This window comes from Narcine bancroftii, chromosome 3 (assembly GCF_036971445.1).
Source record: "Narcine bancroftii isolate sNarBan1 chromosome 3, sNarBan1.hap1, whole genome shotgun sequence".
NCBI lineage: Eukaryota > Metazoa > Chordata > Chondrichthyes > Torpediniformes > Narcinidae > Narcine > Narcine bancroftii.
Window position 1 is genome coordinate 278,759,104 of NC_091471.1, and position 22,466 is coordinate 278,781,569.

General features: G+C 42.8%; 1 protein-coding gene across 4 annotated transcripts in view; it reads left to right on the top strand.

Moving 5' to 3' along the window:
* LOC138758835 (TOM1-like protein 2) overlaps positions 1-12,622 on the top strand; it is a 120,697-nt gene extending 108,075 nt beyond the window's left edge. For all 4 annotated transcript variants that reach the window (XM_069928268.1, XM_069928269.1, XM_069928271.1 and 1 more), the window contains 2 exons: positions 2,377-2,413; positions 6,583-12,622. In XM_069928268.1, coding sequence (XP_069784369.1) covers positions 2,377-2,413; positions 6,583-6,734 — 189 coding nt within the window. In that variant the 3' untranslated portion in view covers positions 6,735-12,622. The remainder of the gene's footprint in view (positions 1-2,376; positions 2,414-6,582) is intronic.
* The last annotated feature ends 9,844 nt before the right edge of the window (positions 12,623-22,466 follow it).

Consider the following 22,466-nt stretch of genomic DNA (forward strand, 5'->3'; position numbering starts at 1 on the left):
GGTTCACTTGAAAGGCCTGTTTTGGGTCCCAGACTGTGGTGAGGGAGGAGGTGTGGCAACTCCCGCAGCCACAGGGGAAAATGTTGGGGAGGGAGGGAGGGGGAATTGATGGGGCAGGATGAGTGCACGAGGGAGTCATGGAGGGAGCAGTCCCTACAGAAGACAGAGATAAGAGGAGTGGGGAAGATGTGTCCAGTGGTGGGATCCTGTTGTAAGTGTGGAAATTCTGGAGGATCATGTGTTGGATGCGGAAGCTAGTGAGCTGGTAGGAAAGGAGGGGAGGGGAAGCCACATCTGTGGAAGAAGCAGACATTTCTGATGATCTGGACTGGAAGACCTCATCTTGGGAATGGCAGAGACAGAGAAATTATGAGAAAGGAATAGAATCCTTGCAGGGAACAGGGGTATGAAGAAGTGTGGTCAAGTTGAGGGAGTTATTAGGTTTGTAATATATGTTGGTGGAAAGCTTGTCTCCCGAGATGGAGACAAGAGAGATGGAGAGTGTTGTCAAAAATGGACCAGGTGAGTTTGAGATCAGAGTGGAAGTTGGCAATGAAGTGAATGAAGTTGACAAGCTCTTCGTGGATGCATAAAGCAGTCCCAGTTTAGTCGTCAATATAGTATAGGATAACTTGGAAAATGGAAGCAACCTTAAAAAAACAACAATGGTACATAGAAATGAACACGTGTATTCCATTAGAAAAAATTACCTACAATCTAAAAGACAAATATACTTTATTTGAACAAATTTGGGAACCATACATAGAGTATATTAGAAACCATCAATTTCAGACCTCCAGCTCTAAAAGTGATAAGATACAAGTACGAAAATAATTAAATATGAAATTTTGGATGACACGATTTCTTTTTCTTTTTTCTTTTGTGTTCTACTATTGTTTATTTATTTTTTCTTCTTTCCCTCTTTCATTTCTTGCTTTATATTATGGGGTTTGGAGGGTGGCATGAGGCCTATAATTTCCTGGATTATTTTTTATTTCCCTCCATGCACAAAGGAACATTATCTACTTTCTAGTTCTCCAGGTAGGTGCTCATCTGTTGCTTGTGAGGATACAAAGATCTTCCTCAAGATGCCAGCAATATCCTCTGTTGCCTCTTTCAGTAAACTGAAATATATCGAATCAGTCCCGATAGACTTAACCACCTTAATGCTTTTAGAAGATCCAGCATCACCTCTTGATCTAAAAATGGCCTAAAATATTAGCATTCTCCACACTGCTCTCGCTGACCTTCACATCCTCTCCTTAGTAAACACTAATGCGAAATACTCAGTACCACATGTACTTCCTCTGACTCCAAGCACAGATTCCCTCCTTTGATCTCAAGTGGTCCTAGTTATCCTCTTGTTTTTAATGCGTTGGTATTTTCTTTAATCTAACTCAATGAAGACAATTCATGGCCCCCTTTTCCAAATCCCCTGCTTGAACTCTTTCTTACAACTTTTATATTTCTGTCTGATTTTTAGCATCCATTTTAGAGTAAATTCATGACCTCTTACCATCCAAGGTTCATCCTGGAATGTGCTGGTTCTGAATGCTGAATGCTCCCACATGTCAGTTATTTTCCCTACACAAATAAACATGTCCAGAGCCAAAAAAGGTCAATCTGGTCAATTTAGTTTCTGTAACTTTTTTTCATTGATTGACCATGCATCACTCAAAATATTTCCTCAATATTATTCTACTGTATTATTATTACTGAGTGAAGATTGTGCAGAGATAGGTTGCCATTGTAATACCAGATAGAAAAGATAACACTCCAAAGTAGCAGGAAAAGAATCCAGGTTTCCAAAAGCAGGAACTTCTCTCTTTTAAAAATAAGACCTGAAAATTTTATCAGTGTTTTGTGGGCTTCAATGGAACTGTATGTGACAGATGCAAGTGAAGTGCTAGTGATTAGAGATTCCCCAGATTCACCATTCACTCAGCTCTACAAACCTGTCTTCACTGGTTTTCTCACACTGCATGCCTGCGTGTTCTTGTTTAGTGTTTTGCACATTGTCAAAAAGGTAAGTTGAGGAGGATGCAATTTAACGACATCAGTGGTCCTCAATCTTTTATTTCAGCCAGAGACCACCTTCAGAGTTCTTTTTCTCACCACAGACCAACTGTTACAAAACCTCAGACCAGTTGGGGTGGGGGGGGCTATTCAACAGGAATTTTGAATTTAGTGGGGAAATTGTTTCTTTTTTGTCATTCTGAATTGGGTTCTGTGCATGTTTGCTGTTTTGTATTTGTTTGAGAGAATTCAACAAAATGTTCCAGATATTTTTTTTAAATTCATATCCTTGTATTCTCTAGTTGAATGGAAAACTGAAGTTCAAATAACATTAAAATTAAATTTTATTTTTAATTTCAGAAGGGAGACGATGCAGAAGAAGGGGTAACAAGTGAAGGTGGGTTTGCCAAGGAGCAGAAGTAGATCCAATGGCCCATTGAATCTGCTCTGCCATTCTAATCATGAGCTATTCCATCCTCCCACTCAGCCCCTCTCCCTGGCATTTTTCCCATAACCCTTGATGCCCTGACTAATCAAATACCTGTCAATCCCTGCCTTAAATACACCCAAAGACATTGCTTCCACGGCTACTTGTAGCAACAATTTCCACGGACTCACGATCCTCTGACGAAATAAATTTTTCCTCATCTCCTTTTTAAATTGACACCTTTTATCCTGAAGTTGTGCCCTCTTGTCCCAGAAACCCCTACCATCAGAAACATTCTTGCCACATCTACTCTGTCCAGGCTTTTCAGCATTCAAAATGTGTCTATGAGGTTCCCCCCCCCCCCCCCGTCCTTCTGTCCTCCAACCATCATTCCTCTTCTGCTAACCCTTTCATCCCTGCTCTCATTCTTGTAAATCTTCTCTGAATCCTCTCCAACTCCAACACATCTTTTCTCAAATAAGTCGCTCAAAATTGTACACACTACTCCAAGAGAGTTCTCGACAGTTCTTTATAGATGAACATTACATCCATTATACAGTAGAATCCCCATTCTCCAACACCTACAGGGATCGCGGATGTCAGATATGCAAATTTTCCAGTTGACTGATACTCACTTTTCCGATGCCTAACTAATATACCTGCATTAAGAATACACCGTTTAAAATGTGAAGTCATTTGAAAAAATTCAGTATTGTGTCATTAATCAGGTATTGTAATTCCCATAATTTACAAAATATAAATTCAAACCACATTCGCTGGCGCTGTACCAGTGTTGTGCTATCCGCTCTGCTAACCGTGCCACCATCATAATGAACCCCTGCCAATTTTAAACTTAGCATATTTTTGTCCTACCCTATATTCCAGTGTATTGGACAATCCTCGAAACTTAAAAATGTCCCCTAAAAATCGGGACTGCCATCTTCCCCCTCTCCCTCCATATTCTATCCCCATTCCACTGGCTCCAGCTCATGTCCTGGTCAAGCCCTTGGCGTACTCTACCACATTCCTCGCGCTGACAACCCGGCTCACCTTCACGCATGTGTCCTGGTCAGGTCCACGGCACACGTTCCTCGCGCTGACAACCTTCACGCAAGGGTCCTGGTCAGGCCCTCAACACGCCTGCCTCATGCAGCTCCAGGCAAAGTGCCGACAGTGAAAAGAATATGCGCGCATTGAGGGGCATTGCTAGTTCAGCGTGGCAAACCTGCACATGTCCAATGAAGTCTTACTGCTACCCCATTGGGTTCATCTGCCCAGTCCTATCTATTTGAAATTTTATTTATTTATTTCCTCACTGTTTTTTGCCAGTTGCTTGAGTTTCCGGTTGTTTGAATTCTGAATAATGGGGAATCTACTATATGCTATCCCTCTAGAAACGAATGCCAACATTACATTCGCCTTCTTCACCACTGACTCAGCCTGGAGGTCAACCTTTAGGATATCCTGCAGAAGGACATCCAAGTTTTTTTTCACCTTGGAATTTTGAATTGTCTCCCCATCTAAATAATTTATTTCTTCTACCAAACTGCATGACCATACATTTTCCAACATGATATTTCATCTGCTACCAATTTGCCTATTCTCCTAATCTATCCAAGTCTCTCTGCAGCCTTTTGGTATCCTCAACACCACCCACCCTATCACCTATTTTGGTATCATCTGTAAATTTAACCTGAAAGCCATCTATTCCATCATCCAAATCATTTATATATAACGTAAAAAGAAGCAGCCCCAACACTTGCTGAACACCAGTAGCCAACCAGAATAGAATCCTTTTATTCCTACTCTGTTTGCTGCCAATAGTCCAATGCTTTGTCCACACTAGTATCCTTCCTGTAATTCCATGGGCTCTTATCTTGTTCAGCAGCCTATGTGTGGCACATTGTCGAAGGTCTTTTGAATTTCCAAGTACACAATATTACTGAATTTTCTCCTGTCTATCCTATTTATGATGTCAGAATCAGAATTTATTATCAGAACAAGTCATGAAATTCGGTGTTTTGTGGCAACAACATTATAACCATCTTACAAAATTACTATAAATAAATAAAAATAACAGTGCACAGAAAGTATGGCAATGTCTTTGGTTCATTGCTTATTCAGGAATCTGATAGCAGCGGGGAAGAAGCTGTCCTTGTGCCGCTGAGTGTTCGCCTTTAGGCTCCTGTACCTTTTTCCCAATGGTAGCAGAGTGAACAGGCTGTGGTCTGGGTGTGGGGTCTTTGAGGATAGAGGCTGCTTTTTTAAGACTCCGCCTTATGTCAATGTCCTCGATGGTGTGAAGTCCGGTGCCTGTGATATCTCAGGCCGAGTTAACAACCCTCTGGAGTTTATTCTTGTCCTGAGTGTTGGCACCTCCATACCAGGCAGAGATGCAACCAGCCAGAATGCTCTCTTCGGTACACCTGTAGAAGTTTCCAAGAGTTTTCTGTAACATACTCTTCATCTTCAATAGGTTTGTCAAGCATGATTTTCCTTTAAGGAAACCATGCTGACTTGGGCCTATCTTTTCACACACCTCCAGGTATTCTGTAACCTCATCCTTGACAATCGATTCCAACAGATTCCCAACCACTGACTAATATCTTCCACAGTGATGACTGATCCAAAATATTCAGTAATTTCCTCTGCCTTTCCTTGTCTCCCATTACAATTTCTCCAGCATCAGTTTCAATCATTCCAATGTCTATTTTAGTCACTCTTTTACTCTTTATATATTTATAAAAAGCTTTTAGAATCCTCTTTGATATTACTTGCTTTCATAATTCATCTTTTCCCTCCTAATCACCTTCTTAGTTGTCTTAAAAAAATTTCCAGTTTTCTACCTTCCCTCTTATTTTTGTTTCCTGGGCGCCTTCTCTTTTGCATTTACTTTAATTTCCCCCATCAGCCACAATTGTTTCATTTTTCCATTCACAATTTTCTTTCTTTTTGGTATGTGCCTGTCCTGTACTTTCCTCACTTCTCGCAGAAACTCGAGCATTGCTGATCTGCTTTTTTCTCCATTCAAGTGTTTTTCCAATCGTCTTTGGGCAGTTCCTCTCTCATGTGACTGTAATTTCCTTTACTCCACTGAAATACCAACACATTGGACTCTATCTAGCCTTTCCTTTTCAAATTTCAAAATGAACTCAATCATATTATGCTCACCTTCAGCTCTCTAATCACCTCTGGATCATTGCACAACACCCATCAACAAGCTGCTCTAAAAAGCCATGCTGGAGGCAATCCACAAACTCACTCTTCTGAGGTCCTGGAGCAACCTGCCTTTTCCAATGTACTCTCATGTTAAAATCCCCCATGATTATTGTAACGATGTCTTCTATTTCGGTTGTATTTCATAATCCACATTGTGGCTGCTGTTTGGGGGCCTGGATACAACTGCCATTAGTGTCCTTTTACCTTTACCATTCTTTAAATCAATCCTATGTTCCTTCTTTCCACTGATTACCAGCTAAGCCACGCCGTGCTCTCTGCCTCCATGCCTATCCTTGCGATACACCGTATATCCTTGGATGTCCAGCTCCCAATGACATCCATCCTTTAGCCACAACTCAGTAATGCCCCCAGCATCGTACCCTCCAATCTGTCACTGTACAACAAGATCCACCTTGTTTTTAATGCTTTGTGCATTTGTACAATACCTTTAGACCAGTTTTTGAATGTACTGTGTCTCTGTCATCCCTCCGGCTATTATTTTGTCTCGAGTTGTTTCATAACGTCTTCCCAATTAATATAGGTTTTTGTTAGCAAAAGCAGCAAGCCTTTGTCATTACTAAACTTAGTGTTTAAAATGTTAGTTTGAGATTTCTTACCATATTGTTTATTCATAAAACTTAAAAATAATCAGTGAGAACAAAAAGATTGAGGCACCAATGAGTTGTTTCTCCTGTGGGGTGTTCACAGAGTAACCTGTCCCTTTTGCAGACCTAGGCAAGACACTTTGGCAAAAGGCAGGTAATCTGGACAACTCTTCCAAGCCCCTGGTTGGCCTCTGAAGGTGTATTGGTGTGGAACCAGGCCATTTGTTAATTTCTCATCGATGACTGAGGGTCAAACAAAAAAGGAGCAAGCTATCTTCAAGGACTTCTTAATATTGTGTGTATTTTACATTTTAGAATTTGACAAATTTTTGGAAGAAAGAGCAAAAGCAGCAGAGAGAGTCCCAAATCTGCCCTCCTGCCCCTCCAGCAACACCACTCCTTCTGCTGTGCCAGCTACAAACATGAAGAAGCAGGACCGATCCAAGGATGCCCTCTTTGCTCTGTAAATAACCTTTTTTTGTGTGTATACAAATGTGTGTGGTGCATCTGTTAATTGGGAAAGGTGCTGTGATTATAGTTCCTCAAGACACTAAATGATTTTGTGCATTTCTTTCATGCTCCTCCCACCCCTGTTGCCTTAATTGCTGTGGACCTTGGCTAAAAACTGACAGACTTCTTTTTTAAAACACTATCTTTTAAAAGCTGCCACAGAATTAAGTATTGTTCACCTAATGCAGTTCCATGACCCAACAGTTTAACCCCGCCCCCAAAGAATCTATATTCCAGTTAGCCTGTATCTTGTCAAAGGATATTTGAGGGAACAAAAATAGACTACTTTGACATTGTTCATTCTTAAAACAATAACATTTTATCAAATATGTTTTAGGATCATTAAAAAAAAACAGATTTTATTCTAAAACTGCACCATTTATCCTAGTTGGAATTCAATTCTGTTGGTTTAAAGCACTTTGTACTATTTAACAGATATCATAGAAGTTGTCAATGTTATAAGGGACATTAGAAAATTGCAGGTTTGTTCTAATCTATACCTAGTGCGTTTAGCTAATTGTACAAAAATATAACACTAAAAGTAGTGCAATGCTCTAGAAAATATACCATTAAATGCAGAATTAACTCTAATGTAATTAAGATACTGACAGCTGAGTTAGAAGCCTTTGTTTGCTTTGTATGATGCAGTGGTAAATGGTAATTTCAGGTTTGTATGTGCACAAGAGTCTTTTATTTTCTTTAAATCCTGGAGTATAGGTTTATGGCCAATGCCATTGGGTTCAACTCAAAGATGTTTATGCCACCTAGAGGCAGTGTGATGCTATAGGAAGTGACATTGAAATGACTTGATGGCATGTGCACGATCAATGGAGGCGATAACCATTTTCACAGGAAATAAGCACTGCAGGATCATCCATTTCCCAAAGTCAGGATCTTGTCATTATAAATGTTTGATTCAGGTTTGATTAGTAGGAGAGGTCCATGAAGGTCCATAACAATTTGCATCTTCAATTTTAACAGGTTATCAAAAGACAAGAGAAGCTGTATTGTTTTTGTATGTCCCAGTCACAGTGCTTCATGGTTGTGCTTCAAATTTGCCTTCACTGTTCCCTATATCGGCCTCTTTTTTTTTACTTCTTTTCAGGGTTGGAGGGCCTGTGTGTCTACTTGCATTAATCTCTTTGGCACCAGATTCAAATCTGTGCATATTTTTTCCTTCTTTAATGATTTGGCTATGTCCACATATTTGTGCCTTGAAGGAGTTGATTGCATATTGACCATTGTAGTAGTAAGTACAGCAAGTGATGTTGGAACAGTAGAATGGGGAATTAAGTACAGTAGTTTGCTATTGAATGTGGTAACAATACATTTAAATGTTCATATTTTCTGAAGATTTATCTTGTCCTTCTGATCCACCTTTTCATCTTGCACTCCATTTAGGAGTACCTAAGAAAAGGGATTATGCAAACTGAAAGATGGGGATTATACATTTAATTATTACCTTTACACAATTTAAGTCAAAGTGAACAGTTATGTGACATTTTTTTCATACGATCTGGAAATGTCTAAAACTCACAGATTTGCAATTCATTTTCATTTTCCCAAACTTGGTTTGTTTCTGCAGACATGTTCTTGAACTGCATATTAAAAAATTTAAAAGGTGATCATTTTCAGTGGAGACAAGTTCATAAGCTGATATAATACTGGATCATTTGATTTCCGGCCACTCTCTCCCAATAGCATATTGGTTACAGGGACCTTCGTTTTGAGAGACAAACAAGTGCCTATACTTTAGGTCATCTCAGTCCTTAGTTCTGGAATCCTCTCCACATCTCCCAGATGATCAACAATACAAACCCACTAACTCTCACAGGTGCCTTGACTACACCTCTTCCCACTCTTTCTCCTGCAAGGATTCTATTCCTTTCTCTCAATTCCTCCATCTCCAATTTAATTTTTTTTAAATTTAGACACACAGCACGGTTACAGGCCATTTCCATCCACAAGTCCATGCTGCCCAATTTGCACCCCATTAGCCTAAAACCCCAGTATGTTTTTGAATGGTGGGAGGAAACTAGAGCCTACACAGAAAACCCACACAGACACAGGGAGAATGTACAAACTCCTTCCAGACATCTCAGGGTTCGAACCCCAGTCAGGTCCTTATTGCTGGTACTGTAATGGTGTTCCGCTAACTGCTACGCCAACCATGCTGCATCTGATCCAAGGATGGGGCTTTCCTTTCCAGAACATCTGAGATGTCCTCCTCCTTCAGAAAACAGAACAGCTTTCCTATTGGATGCTGCATGACCCACTGTGTTTCTCCAGCACTTTTGTATATGCTGCTATATAAATTCGTTATTGATCAGTCTAATGAAAAACAATAATTCTAGTACTAAATTTATTCCCAGATAAGTTCATGATTGAATAGATTTGGAATCTTTAATTCCAACTCCCTCATTCTCCCTGAATTTTTCCAATTCAGCAGCAAAATGTGGTTTATGCAGTTATATAATTCACGGCAATTTTTGTCAGAATCACAGGTTTGGGTTTGGGTGGGGGTGGGGTCCACAAATATTTGAGACAGACACACCGGCATGTTATTGGGAGGTGTGAAGTGATTTGGTGAGTGTGGCATAGATGTGGAAAGAAGATAATTTCTTGTTTGACATTCATGTGTTTGTTCTTATTAAGATCATAATTCAGATGTTCCGGCCTGCCATTCAGTCCGTTTCTGGCTGCAGTGCCTGTTGAAAACTTGTTGAACCTTGTGTTTGAATCCTGAAATTCCCCTTGGTTGCAGTGTGTAACTGCTAAAGGCAAAGAATCACACTGCTGAAGTGTATGACTCCTGCACATCGTATACCAGAATAGGGGGTAAAAAGCACATCTCTGCATCCCTGAGTGAAACTGGTCATGGTTGACTGCACAATGCCATTTATTGTGCAAAACAATATCTAGCCCTTTTAGATTTTTGGTATTTCTACAGAAAATAGTCACTATGGTGAGGGATGTAATGACTTTTATTCAGCACCTTTATAATGTGGAAGGATTAAGCCAACATTGGTTTACGGAGCCTTTTTAAATGATGAAACAATATTAATAGCTTTGTGAGTCAAGCTGTGTCTTGCATTATGATAGGGTTTGGGTGAATGTTGTTGTTTGTGATGGTATTTAAATTTTGAGGGTCATGGGTAATGTAATTTAGGTAAAAGGGAAAGCTAATAAAACGATGAAATAACTTCAATGGCTTAAGTACTATTTGAACCCATCTTGATCTATTAAACAATGCAGATAATTGCTTTGCATCATTCATTTGAGATAAATGGTTGAGAAAATAGTTTCCTAATCCTACCTATGTCACACTGCCTCTTATTTGAGGTTGAGATTGATGAAACTAACCTCTCTTGTAATTGCCACAGACTCTAGTTTACAAATTAAGTTTTCAGTTGCACACGCCACCCAGGAACTTACAGATGAATTGATATGGTTCAGATAATTACCATCAAGGAAAACAGCCGAGGGTAATCCCTGAGGATTCAAATATGTATAAAGGGTTAATAGGAGTACTAATAAGAATATTAATGTACAGTTCATTGGATTTATTGTAAAAATAAAGCAGTCACATTTTTAACGTCGACTTATGAAAGGATTAATATGTTGGTAGCAAGGTATGTGTTATTTGATGATTTGCCATTGTGGTGCATTGAACAAAAATTTAAGCGATTTACACAAAGAATGAGTAGCAGTGGACCTCAGATATTGTGTTTCTGTCTTGTAGAGTAATATGGTGCATAACAATAACATATCAAGCAGTCTGATCAACAGTCATTTGCATCGTCATTCAAATTGTCTCAAATGGTGTAGAATTAATTGAAGATCTCAAATGCCTCAACTATTCTAAGTAGTGCGACTTCTAGAGCAACTAAAGAGTATTTCTTGTTTGTAAATCATTTCATTTGAGCACTTCACAGTGGTTAAAATGTGCTTTCACCAATTCTTTTCAGAGAACAGCATGAATGTTATTACACCAGCCTTTCAACTTGGTGAGATGGTTTGTTCTATCTGTTAAGATACATATATTTTGAGTTGGTATCCATCCTTAAATCTGTTAAAAAAAAATGTGGCCCAATTCTGAAATACCAAGTTTGGTTAACTTCAGATAGTTAACCACAAAAAATGCTGAGTATGTCAGATACTCATGGTAAGGGTGGGAATATTGTTCACTTGCATTCTCTGACCACCTTTGAGGTGGATAGGGAGGAGAACTTTCTTTGTAATGCAACCAAAATGTTACACGGGCTAACTGGAACTAAAGAGCTTATATTGAAAGTTTGAAATTCCCTTTCAATTTGTTTGGGCAGGGGCTGGAATGCAGGCTGGGTAAGAAGGAAGAGATGTAGATGCCATCAATGTTCAAACTAGTCATGAAAACAGTACAACTCTACTCCCCTCCCTGAACCCTGAAAGAAACACAAATCGCAAGAAAGGCAGGTAGAAATCTTAGCTGGTGGTGTTGTTTTCTAAAACTCGGGTTAACTTGTCAAGTCAAGGCTGATGAAGCCTTGAATTGGATTGGTTCCATTGGAAGTATTTGACAACATTAAATTCCAAGGAAGAACGTTTGGACGTCCAAATAAACCGTCCCATGTTCCCTCTAATATGCAGGGCAGCTGTAATTACAAGCTGTCCTTTTCTCAAGAAGTGTAAGATGTCACTTTTAAATGTGGAAAATAAGATTTGGATATTAAAATTAGCCAAAGAATATGATTGATGTGATATGTTATTATTGTACATGTTTTAAAAATAGACTAAAGGATGTATAGAGGTCCCAGATTAGAATGTGAAATTAATCTTGTCCCACCACTCTTGTCTCCAAACTACCTTGAGTCCTCCTTATGTGCCCCACATCAAGGAATCATTGAATGGGGCTTTTTAACTCCTTCCAATGACACTGAGTGTATATAATAATAGTAAGATGTATGTATTGATCCCTTCCTAATTTCTAAGCAGTAAATTAACCTGCAGATCTAAATATATAAACCATTTAAATTGACTTTTTCCATTTGAATAGGTTTGGCCAGAATTTAGGTCCCCTGCTACACATACATTTGGAGAAGCCATCAATCTCACCTAAGCACAAAGATGCAACTCTAGTAGACAGCAGAAAATAAATCGAGGAATTCCTGGCTAAAATCCCAGTGGTAATAATCTCTGACCCTGAAGTGCAACCTCAGTCCTAACCTTCAAACCTAATTTTGACAGGCAAATCTGTACCCTTTAAAAGTAGCTCCTTGAACATCAAAATGAAGCTGCCTCAGTGCTTGATCTATGCAAAAATGAGCAATCGACTTTGAAAATGGATTCATTTCTTAATCTTCCCCTTCTATTAAATTGAGAGGCAAGAGATGAATTAAAGAAATAGCCCAAGAACCCAAAATTAACCCTTAGACTTTGTGGCTGGGGAGTTTTTAAAAAACAAACATGATTCCCAATTAACATTGCCATTCAATAGTGGGCAGCTGTGGCAGGGAAATAATTTGCTCTTTACAAGGTTTAGTATACATGTAACCAGCTCTGAATAACGCAGCTTAACAGTGTGAGCTCTTCAATTATATTCATCTAACACTTCACATAATATTGTAAGTTGTAAGAGTTAAATTTCTGTGGTTTAATATTTATTAATATATGAGTTTGAGTTCCACATATCTAAAACTCCTTATCTGTGTCCATTTCACTGACTTTGTTTTTGCAGATGTTAATTTTGTCAGCCATATGTATAAGAATGATATGAATTTATGGTTTGCACTGAACTATCACTACTGCTTAAATTACGCAATGCATGATCCTTGCATGTTATAAATAAATCCTACTGATGTGTGTATCTATATGTGTGTTTTATTTTCTCCCCTCATGTTCTGTACATTGCTCAGCTCACACACAGACCAGTGCATTTGAACATGGACTTCTGCCGATGTCAAGGCCTTGCTATTTCCTCGAGGGAACTCTCAACAGCATTGAGAGTTCTATCTTAAATTGGGCATGGTGGGGGCATGCAGGGTGGGAGATGGGGGTGAGATATTTGAAGATAGAAGCACCTTTCAACTGCAAGGACACCTGCAACAAACTTCCAGAAGATGGCAACGATACCGATAAGAATTGAAGAGGGATTGTGATATGATGTAATTCCCTTAGTATCACCAGTGGCCCTGTTATTCCTCTTATCTTCCTCTGGTTCCAAAGCTACTTCCAACCTTCCGTTACCTTATCACAATAGGATCTTAACACAAGTCAGAATAGCAAATCCCCACAGATGTTCGGATCATGGGAGTGTCACAACTGGAATAGAACATACTCAATTTGGCATCCACAGGAGCCAGTGGTGACCTGGTCATTTTAAAAAGTATTTAAGCACTTTGTTTAAAATTGCATTTATGAGCAAATGGAATGAATTAATCAGCTGCCTCTCGTATCTGCTGCACCCCTCAGGAAAAAGGAATCTCAGTGTTGTATGTGATGTCATGTATGTTCTCTGACAATAAATCTGAAATCTGGTTAGTGTAGAGCAAGGGTGTCAAACTCAAATTCACAGAGGGCCAAAATTAAAAACTTGGACTAAGTCTTGGGCCAAACTAAATATTTATTGAAAATTTTCAACAACATCTGCATGTTTTCTCTTCTTTCAACATATGTAATGTTAAACTTTTTCTTATTAAAATAAATATTTAATAATAGTTTTGGTTAAACTCTTTCCAGAAGAAGCATTAACAAATGAGAAATAAATAATCAATAAATAATATTTCTCTATAGCCTTTAAGCTCCTTTTAAATGTATTTTTTTTCACAAGCCAACAAGTCAAAAAAATAACTTGCTTCAATGAAAATCCAATCTTTCAACCATGAACAGTTGAAAGTTAACCAAAGAAAATATTAATCCAAGCTTAGCTTGCTACACTGTGATTTACACTGATGCACCTGGGTCTAAACCAGATACTTGGCATCTCTTCTTAGATGCAAGTTCATCAAACTTTGGGGTCAGAGTTTGCCTCCCACCTGTCTTGAAAGGTCCTGTTTTCTGTCTTTCATTTGGCCATTTTTCGTAAGGGGTTTATTACATGTGAGTTAGGCGACAGGTCGCAGATGCGAATGAAAGTAAAGAGAGGAGGTGGGGGCGATTAGCGGGCTGACGCCAACGCATTTGTAAAACATTCTGGGATTTGTAGTATTAGCTGTGCATGCGCTATACTGGCGCGGTGCCCAGCGGGCCAGCTCTAATACATATTTGATTTGATCTTGCAGGCCAAATATAATTATATCACGGGTCAAATTTGGCCCGCGGGCCTGAGTTTGACGTGTGGTGTAGAGGTTCAGACAACACTATCATAGCGCCACTGATCCAGGTTCAAATCTGGTGCTGTCTGTAAGGAGTTTGTACATGCTGCCCAACTCTGCGTCCTGTGGATGCTCCAGTTTCTTCTTACATATCAAAGATACATAGGGTCAGCAGGTTAATTAGTCACATGGGTGTATTTGGGTGGACCTGCCTCATGGCTGGAAGGGCCTGTTACTGTGCTGTGTGACTAAATTTAAAAAAAAGTAAATATCAAATCTTTACTGAGGCCCTTCATATTTTATTAAATGCAAATAAGAGCTGTTATACAAAATATTCATTGTTGCTGCTCGTCAGTATCTAACAGCATACAGTGATTAGCAACACCTTTGTTATACGTTGACCAAAGTTTTACATTATAATTGACCAATTCACAGACTGAATATCTGGCATTGTTCAAGCTACCTTCTTGTGAGTGACAAAGTTGGCCATTTCAGAGAGCAGAGATGAGCCGGGGTGAAAAATGAGGGACATTAGTGAAGCAGAAGGCATTCTAATGGCAAGCAGATCCATTCTATGATTTATTTCACCTTGCTTTTGATTCCAGATTTATTTAATGAACATAGTGGATGGTCGAGCGAACTGGCTCCATGTGTTACGCACGCGTCAGCGGAGCAGCTGCATCAAAGATGGCCCCATGCGGTTCATCTTTTCTGACAGAGGCTTGGAGCCCGCATGCATGCGGGAGGCGTGTTTGCGTCTCGATAACGCTGTTTTCGGCACGTGGGGGGCAGGAACTTTCAAGGCCTTAAAAAGGCAGTGGACTAGACTCAATAAGCCCACCAACTGCTGGTCTCGTTTGTTCGTTCAGTTAGCTCCCACGCTACAACACTACATTTCTTCAGCAGATGCAGTGGAATTTGAAGTCATTTTGGCATATTTACTCCAGGTTCCCAAAATATTAAGTCAACGTACCATAGTGTGGGAAAATGGGTTCCAATTCACATTGCACTGATATCAGAGTCACTGACCTGGCCATTATTTGACTGCATTCCAGTCAAGACTTTAAATCAGTGGTTCTCAACCTTTTTCCACTCACATATCACTTTAACTAATCCCTATGCCATCATTGCTCTGTGATTCGTGGGATTGCTTAAGGTGGTATGTGGGTGAGAAGGTTGAGAATCACTGCTCGAGACCCAATTGTGACTGAAATATTTTGCTTGAGAAAAATTGTTATTGTGTGGAGCCAGCCACAGCCAAGAAGGACACAGCTACCACACTGAATGTCGTTAATGACTGTTTTATTCAAATTCAGCGCGCGCTCCTTTAAGGGCAGCACAAGCTCAGTCACCTCGTGCATTGAGACATCATAATTGCTGCCCCAGGCATGCACTGGGCAGGAGACTTGAGGCAGGGAGAAACCCTAACAGCACCATCTTCCCTTGGCTGCCCTGCCACGTGGCGTTACACGTGGGGCCAGTTCGAGCCACAGCCAAGAAGGACAGCCACCACGTTGAATGTCGTTAATGACTGTTTTATTCAAATTCAGCGCGCACCCCTTTAAGGGCAGCACAAGCTCAGTCACCTCGTGCATTGAGACATCATAATCGCTGCCCCAGGCATGCACTGGGCAGGAGACTTGAGGCAGGGAGAAACCCTAACAGCACCATCTTCCCTTGGCTGCCCTGCCACGTGGCGTTACACGTGGGGCCAGTTTATGACTGTTTTATTCAAATTCAGCGCGCGCCCCTTTAAGGGCAGCACGAGCTCAGTCACCTCGTGCAGCGCACTGGGCAGGAGACTTGAGGCAGGGGGAAACCCTAACAGCACCATCTTCCCTTGGCTGCCCCGTCACGGGGCGTTACACGCGGGGCTGGTTAGCCAGGAGAGAGTGTGTCGCCACACAACCCCCCCCCCCCCCAAACCGGCTATGTGTCCTGCCGCTTGGGCGGTCAGCCCTTGCATTTGGGCATGGACGTTTGCACCGGCCGAGATAGATCCAAGTGCACCACCTTCAAACGGTCTGCGGTGAAAAGTTAGGTTTTCTCCCCCTATGTCCAAAGTGAAAGTCCTGCCGGACCACTGGAGGACCTTGTACAGACCCTCGTACGGGTGTTGCAAAGGTGCCGTATGTGGGCCGTGCCGAACAAGCATGAATTCCACTGAGTCCAGCTCTTTGGGACGATGTGTTGGCCGGGCACTGTGATGAGAGGGAGGTGGGGAAGCTAGCGAGGAGAGCTTCTTACAGAGATCCGCCAACAGGTTCGCGTGCTCGGATGTGGTATTGGGCTCCAGGCCAAAGAACTTACTGGGCAGTGAGAGCGGCGTGCTGTATACCAGTTCTGCAGAAGATGCCTGTAGGCCCTCCTTGGGTGCTGTTCTGATGCCGAGGAGGACCCAGGGCAGTTCATCTGCTCAGCCTTGGCCGGATTCATAAAATGATGATGAAATCTCTCCACCAAACCAATTGCTTGCGGGTGGTAGGCTGTGATGTGGTGGAGTTTAACACCCCCCCCCCCCAAGAGGTTCGCCAGCTGAGCCTAGATCATGGAGGTGAACTGGGCCCCTCCGTCACTGGTGATGTGTGCCGGAACCCTGAACCTCGCGATCCAATGGCTGACTAAGTTCCTAGCACATGACTCTGCGGAAGCCTCTTTGATGGGAATGGCCTCCAGCCATCTCGTGGTTCGGTCAACTATTGTGAGAAGGTAGCGTGCCTCTCTGGACACCGGCAGGGGGCCTATGACCTCAACGTGGAGGGGCTGAAATCCCTGCACTGCTGGGTTGAATTGCTGTATGCTGGTGGACCTTGGAGGCCTGGCCTGGTGCAGTTCCTTGACATCTCAGCCACCTCCTTTTTGAGCCCGTGCCACACAAACCGCTCTGCCACCATTCACACCAATGTCTTCACTGAGGGGTGGGCTAGGTTGTGGACCAAGTTGAAAACCCTCAACCTCCATTGCGGTGGGACTGCCGGTGGAGACGTCACAGAGCAGTGTGTCCTGGAGATCGAGGCCAGAGATGACGATCCGGAGAGCCTGCATCTCTGTGTCCTGCTTCTGGGTCTGTTCCAATTGTGTGTAGTCAAGGCGGGAGGTGAGACCGTTGATTGCCGGACGAGAGCGCACGTCTGCCACAATGTTGTCTTTGCCTGCCCTGTGCCGGATGTCGGTGGTGAACTCCGACACGTAGGAGAGGTGGCATTGGTGATGAGCCGACCAAGGATCTTTGGCCATCGGGAGTGCCTGCTTGAGGGGCTTGTGGTCCATGAACACCATGAAGAGCCTGCCCTCCAGAAAATATTGAAAGTGCTGGATGGCCAGATACAGCGCCAGGAGCTCCCGGTTGAAAGCGCTGTACTTGAGCTTTGGCAGGCACAGCTGTTTGCTAAAGAAATCCAGCAGTTGCCACTGTCCATTGAGCCATTCAATTACGCCCCCTACCGCCATGGCTGAGGCGTCCACCGAGAGCACAGTGAGTGCCTCCAGGCATGGGTGCACCAATAGAGTTGCATTGACGAGGTCTGCCTTTGTTGCGGCAAAAGCAGTCTCTGCCTCCTCCGACCAGGTCAGGACTTTTTCCTTAGCGGCGATCAATGCGAACAGTGGGCACATGGTGCAGGTGGTGCTGGGGATGAACTGATGATTAAAATTCACCATCCCCACAAACTCCTGCAGGCCTTTGAGGGTAGTTGGTTTGGGGAACCACTGGATGGCTGCGACCTTGTCTGGCGTCGGGACAGCATGTGCTGCCGAGATGGTAGGCCCCAGGAACTGCAGCATCTGCTTGCCGAACTGGGACTTGACCACGTTGACCGTGAGGCCAAACTCCGCCAGTTGGGCAAACAAGGTACGGAGGTGGGCCTTGTGCTCTTCGGGGTTGAAGCTGGCGATAAGGATATCGTCCAGGTAGATAAACACAAAGTCCAAGTCCCTACCCACTGCGTCCATGAGGCGCTCAAAAGTCTTGAGCCCGAAGGGCATACACAGGAATTCAAAGAGACCAAAGGGGGTGATGATCGCCGTCTTGCCAATGTCCTTGGGGTGGACCGGGATCTGATGATAGCCCCGCACCACATCGACCTTGGAGAAGATTTCCGCGCCATGGAGATTGCCCAAGAAGTCTTGAATGTGGGGAAGCCCGGGTACCTGTCCGGTGTGGTTGCATTGTTTGAATGCTGGTCTCCAGCCCCCGGAGGATTTGGGGACCATGTGGAGAGGGGATGCCCAGGCGTTGTCTGAGTGATGGACAATCCCCAACTCCTGCAGTCAGGAAAACTCCTTTGCCAGCTGCAGCTTCTTGGGTGAAAGTCGTCAGGGCTTGGTGTACAGTGGGAGGACCTGCGTGGAGATATTATGGTATACCCCCATGCTGGGGTAAGGTGGCACTGAATCATGGTTGTAAGATAGCGGGGGACTCATGAAGTATGCTCGAAGAGCCGATGGCGGCGATCTCTGGCTTGCAAGTGTCCGTGGTGTCCGGGTGCACTGAATGGAAAGTGCAAGCATTGACCAGCCTCTTGCCCCCCATGTCGTCCAACAGTCCATGTGCCCTCAGGAAGTCGGCCCCCAACAATGCAGTTCCCACTGAGGCTAACACGAACTTCCAGTGGAATTTCTCTTTCCCGATCTGGATCTGCGCCCTGCAGGTACCAAAGGTCTTGATGGCAGAACCGTTGGCTGCCTGCAGGGTGGGACCATGAGATCGCGTGCATGTCTCGAGGGCAGTGGGGGAAGGACGCTCAGCTCCGCTCCTGTGTCCACCGGGAAATGCTGGCCGGTGGACTTGTTGGTAACGTGAAGGAGGATGTTCATGTTTCCAGCCATTGCAACCATCAACAGCAGATGGCCGGGTCATTTCCCTGGTAGTTATACAGTTGTCGGCACTTACGAGCTTGCACTCCCCAGCACTGATGGCAAAAGCACCAGGTGAGATAGTGCTCTTCCAGCTTGTGCTTGGGAGGTGTTGTGGCCAGCTGGCTCCTGGTCACGTAACCTGACTAAGGGCTGCTTCATTCTCCCTCTTGGTGCGCCAGAGGGAGTCCACTGGGGCTGCGCTGGTGTGGATCCATGAAGTCCTTATCCGCCAGGAGTAGTTGGACATGAGGGCCGATGAAGTCCCCAAGCCCGTCCAGGTGCAGGAATCTGGAGGCACGCTGCTGAGGGGAGAGCCTGAAAGTGCCCAGGAGCAGGTTCTTGAGGGCAGGATATTTACCCTCGGCCAGTGGATTGTGTATTAGATCGTCCACCCTGGCTGCCGTTTCTTTGTCGACATGGTAGAACATCATGGTGTCTGCTGAAATGTTCCTCAGTCGAAAGTGCACCTCTGCCTGTCCGAACCATATACGCTGGCAATGGGTCCAGAAGGGGGGCAGTTTAATGGCAATGGCGTTGACCTTGGCTGGATCCATGTTCTTGAGACCAGAGAGGCATCTGGGTTCAATGGGGTCACCAATGTGGAGCTGGCCACAGTCAAGAAGGACACAGCCACCATGTTGAATCCTCGTTAAAGACTGTTTTATTCAAATTCAGCACGCTCCCCTTTAAGGGCAGTGTGAGCTCAGGCACCACATGCGTGGTGATGTCGTAATCACTGCCCCAGGCCCGCGCTGGGCAGGAGACTTGAGGCAGGGAGAAACCCTGATGGTGCCATCTTCCCTTGGCTGCCCTGCTACGTGGTGTTACACGCGGGGCCGGTTCGCCATGAGAGAGTGTGCCGCCACAATTGGCCCATTTCCTTTGGAGTTGTGAAACCGTGCATATAATGAGTCAATTAGGGACGATTAAAACAGTGGTTTTCAAAACTTTTTTCTTTCCACCCACATACCACCTTTAGCAATCCCTTACTAATCATAGAGCACCTTTGGCACAAGGATTTCTTAAATTGGAATGTGAGTGGAAAGAAAAAGGTTCAGAACCACTGGTTTAAACTAAGCATGTAATTCAGACATGGCAAAAAATAAATCAATGTATCAAACTAAGGCGAAGATATCTCTTAAAATGCCCTTGACCCAGAATAAATTAATAATCCATGACTGGATAATAAGATCATGGACAACTGGTATCAGAAGGGGATCAGGTGTATCGAGGATTATTATGAGTAAGGACAGCACATTTCATTCGAACAGCTGAGGAATAAATATGATTTGCCTGATAAAACTTTCTTCTGCTATCTTCGGCTAAGATCTTTCTTGAGGGAAAATTTGGGACCGTCTATTGCCCTGCCCGTGTGTAGTGACATGGAGATTCTAATTTGAAAGGGGAATATGCATAAGTTTATCTTTACAATCTATCTTCTATTCCAAAGTGAGGGCCCGAAGCAAGGCTTACACAAGTCGAGGGAAAGGTGGGGGTCAGACTTGGACACAACAATACACGAGCAGAGCTGGTCAGACCTATGTCTGGACAGATTGACAGCTGTTATTAATGCCAGGTACAGGTTGGTGCAATACAATTTCCTGAATCAACTGTATCTCACACCACATAAATCTATATCAGAAATCTCAGAAATGTGCTTTAGGTGTGGTGTGGAGATTGGAGCCTTTATCCATTCAACCTAGCTGTGTGGGAGGACCTGGGGGACATTCTGAAAAAAATTACAAAGGTGGATTTTACGCAGGATCTGGAGTTGTACTTTCTGGGAAACATTATGGATGTGAGTTTTAAACTGTCCAGATACCAGGGATTCTGGTGTGTGTGTGTGCGCAGTAGGCCAAAGGGAGGGTTCGGAGTCAGTGTTGGGGAGCTCCACTGTGTCCGACGTCCCATTACCACCCAGGAGCCCGAGGTCCTGCTCCTGCCCAGGAGGCCACTCTTCTTGATGATGCCAGGACAAGAGATTCTTCTGACGGCTTACAGCTGGGAAACAGTGGCACGCAGTTTGAGGGAGAGAGTTGGAGGGAAAAGTCACTAGAGGAAGATAAAGAAGAAATGGAAAGAGAGAGAGAGAGGAGAGGGAGTTACCTGAAACGAGGGCAATTAATTGTATTCCTACTTTTATGTTGAATGAATTTCTTTTTTCAACCTGTGAGGTCAGTTCTGCTCAAAAAAAGTTTTGGATAAATAAGGATCTCCTCTTTGATTCAGTTAACTGAAATTTTTTTTAAATATTCAGATAAATGAGGATTTCAGAGAATCTGATTTTGGATAATTGGAGCTGTACTGTAATATATAGGGTACAGGAGGGAGGGGAGGGAGGGGAGAGAGGTAGGAGATAAAATAAACTATGATATGCACTATTGTTGAAAAAGAATGTGATGTTTAATTGGATTTATATGAGTCTTTGAAAATCAGAACAAATATTTTTTAAAAACTTTAACTGAGGGTGTGTGTAGAGGGACATTTTCAAGTAGTGGACAGTAGAATAAATGGGAGATCTATGGCACAGGGTGGTGAAGAAGTGGAAGTGTGGTTAGAACATATGCCAAAAATGAATCCAGGGCAAGTAACAATCATAAAACTTCAAACCTTAACGCTCTTTTATCTGAATGTTGGCGGTGTTTGTAACAAGATTAAAGAGTTGAAAGCACAACAAATAACACATACATATGCTCTAAATTCTATTACAGATTGCAGAGTGACCAACGATGAAGATTAAATATTCCAGATTATTCAGTTCCAAAAGAATAGGCAGAAAAGGTGGGGAGGGGTGGGGAGGAGGAGGAGTAGTGACATCACTGTGGGGTTCTTTTTAATTCAGACATACAGCACGGTAAGAGGGTATTTTGGCCCACGAGCCTGTCCTGCCTGATTACATCTAATTAATCTACACCTTCTGGTACATTTCGAATGGTGAGAAGAAACCCACGCAAACACAGGGAGAACGTACCAACTCCTTCCAGACCTTGCAGGATTCGAACCTCGGTCCTGATCACTGGTGCTATAATAGCATTGCGCTAATCGCTACACTAACTGTGCATCCCAATGCTGCCTTATAATGATGGTGAGCAATGAAGTAGAAGCCCCAGAATAATTGATTGGGTGGTGATCATGGGGTCTTCCTGGATGCTTTCTCAAGTGAGAAGATAACTTGGGAATGAATAGGAAGATCACAAGATACAAGAGCAGAAGTAAGCCCTATAGATGACATTTCCCAGCTTCTAATATTTCCCAATTTTGAAACATCTTTAAGGAAACATAAGCATCGATATTCCAAACTGGATCTTATCAATCCAAATAAATCAAACTTCATAATTGCAGCTTTATCTAGCCTTTAATTAGTTGATGAATAAAAAGCATTTTGAATAACTTCACATTGAGATTTTCATATCTTGAGTAAATAAAGCTTTCTGTATAATAATAACAATATAAGATTATAAGGACTAATTATGATGATAAGAAATGATTAAGATGAATTCAAATAGAAGTATTTTGACCTTACACCTCCTCAACGGTTCT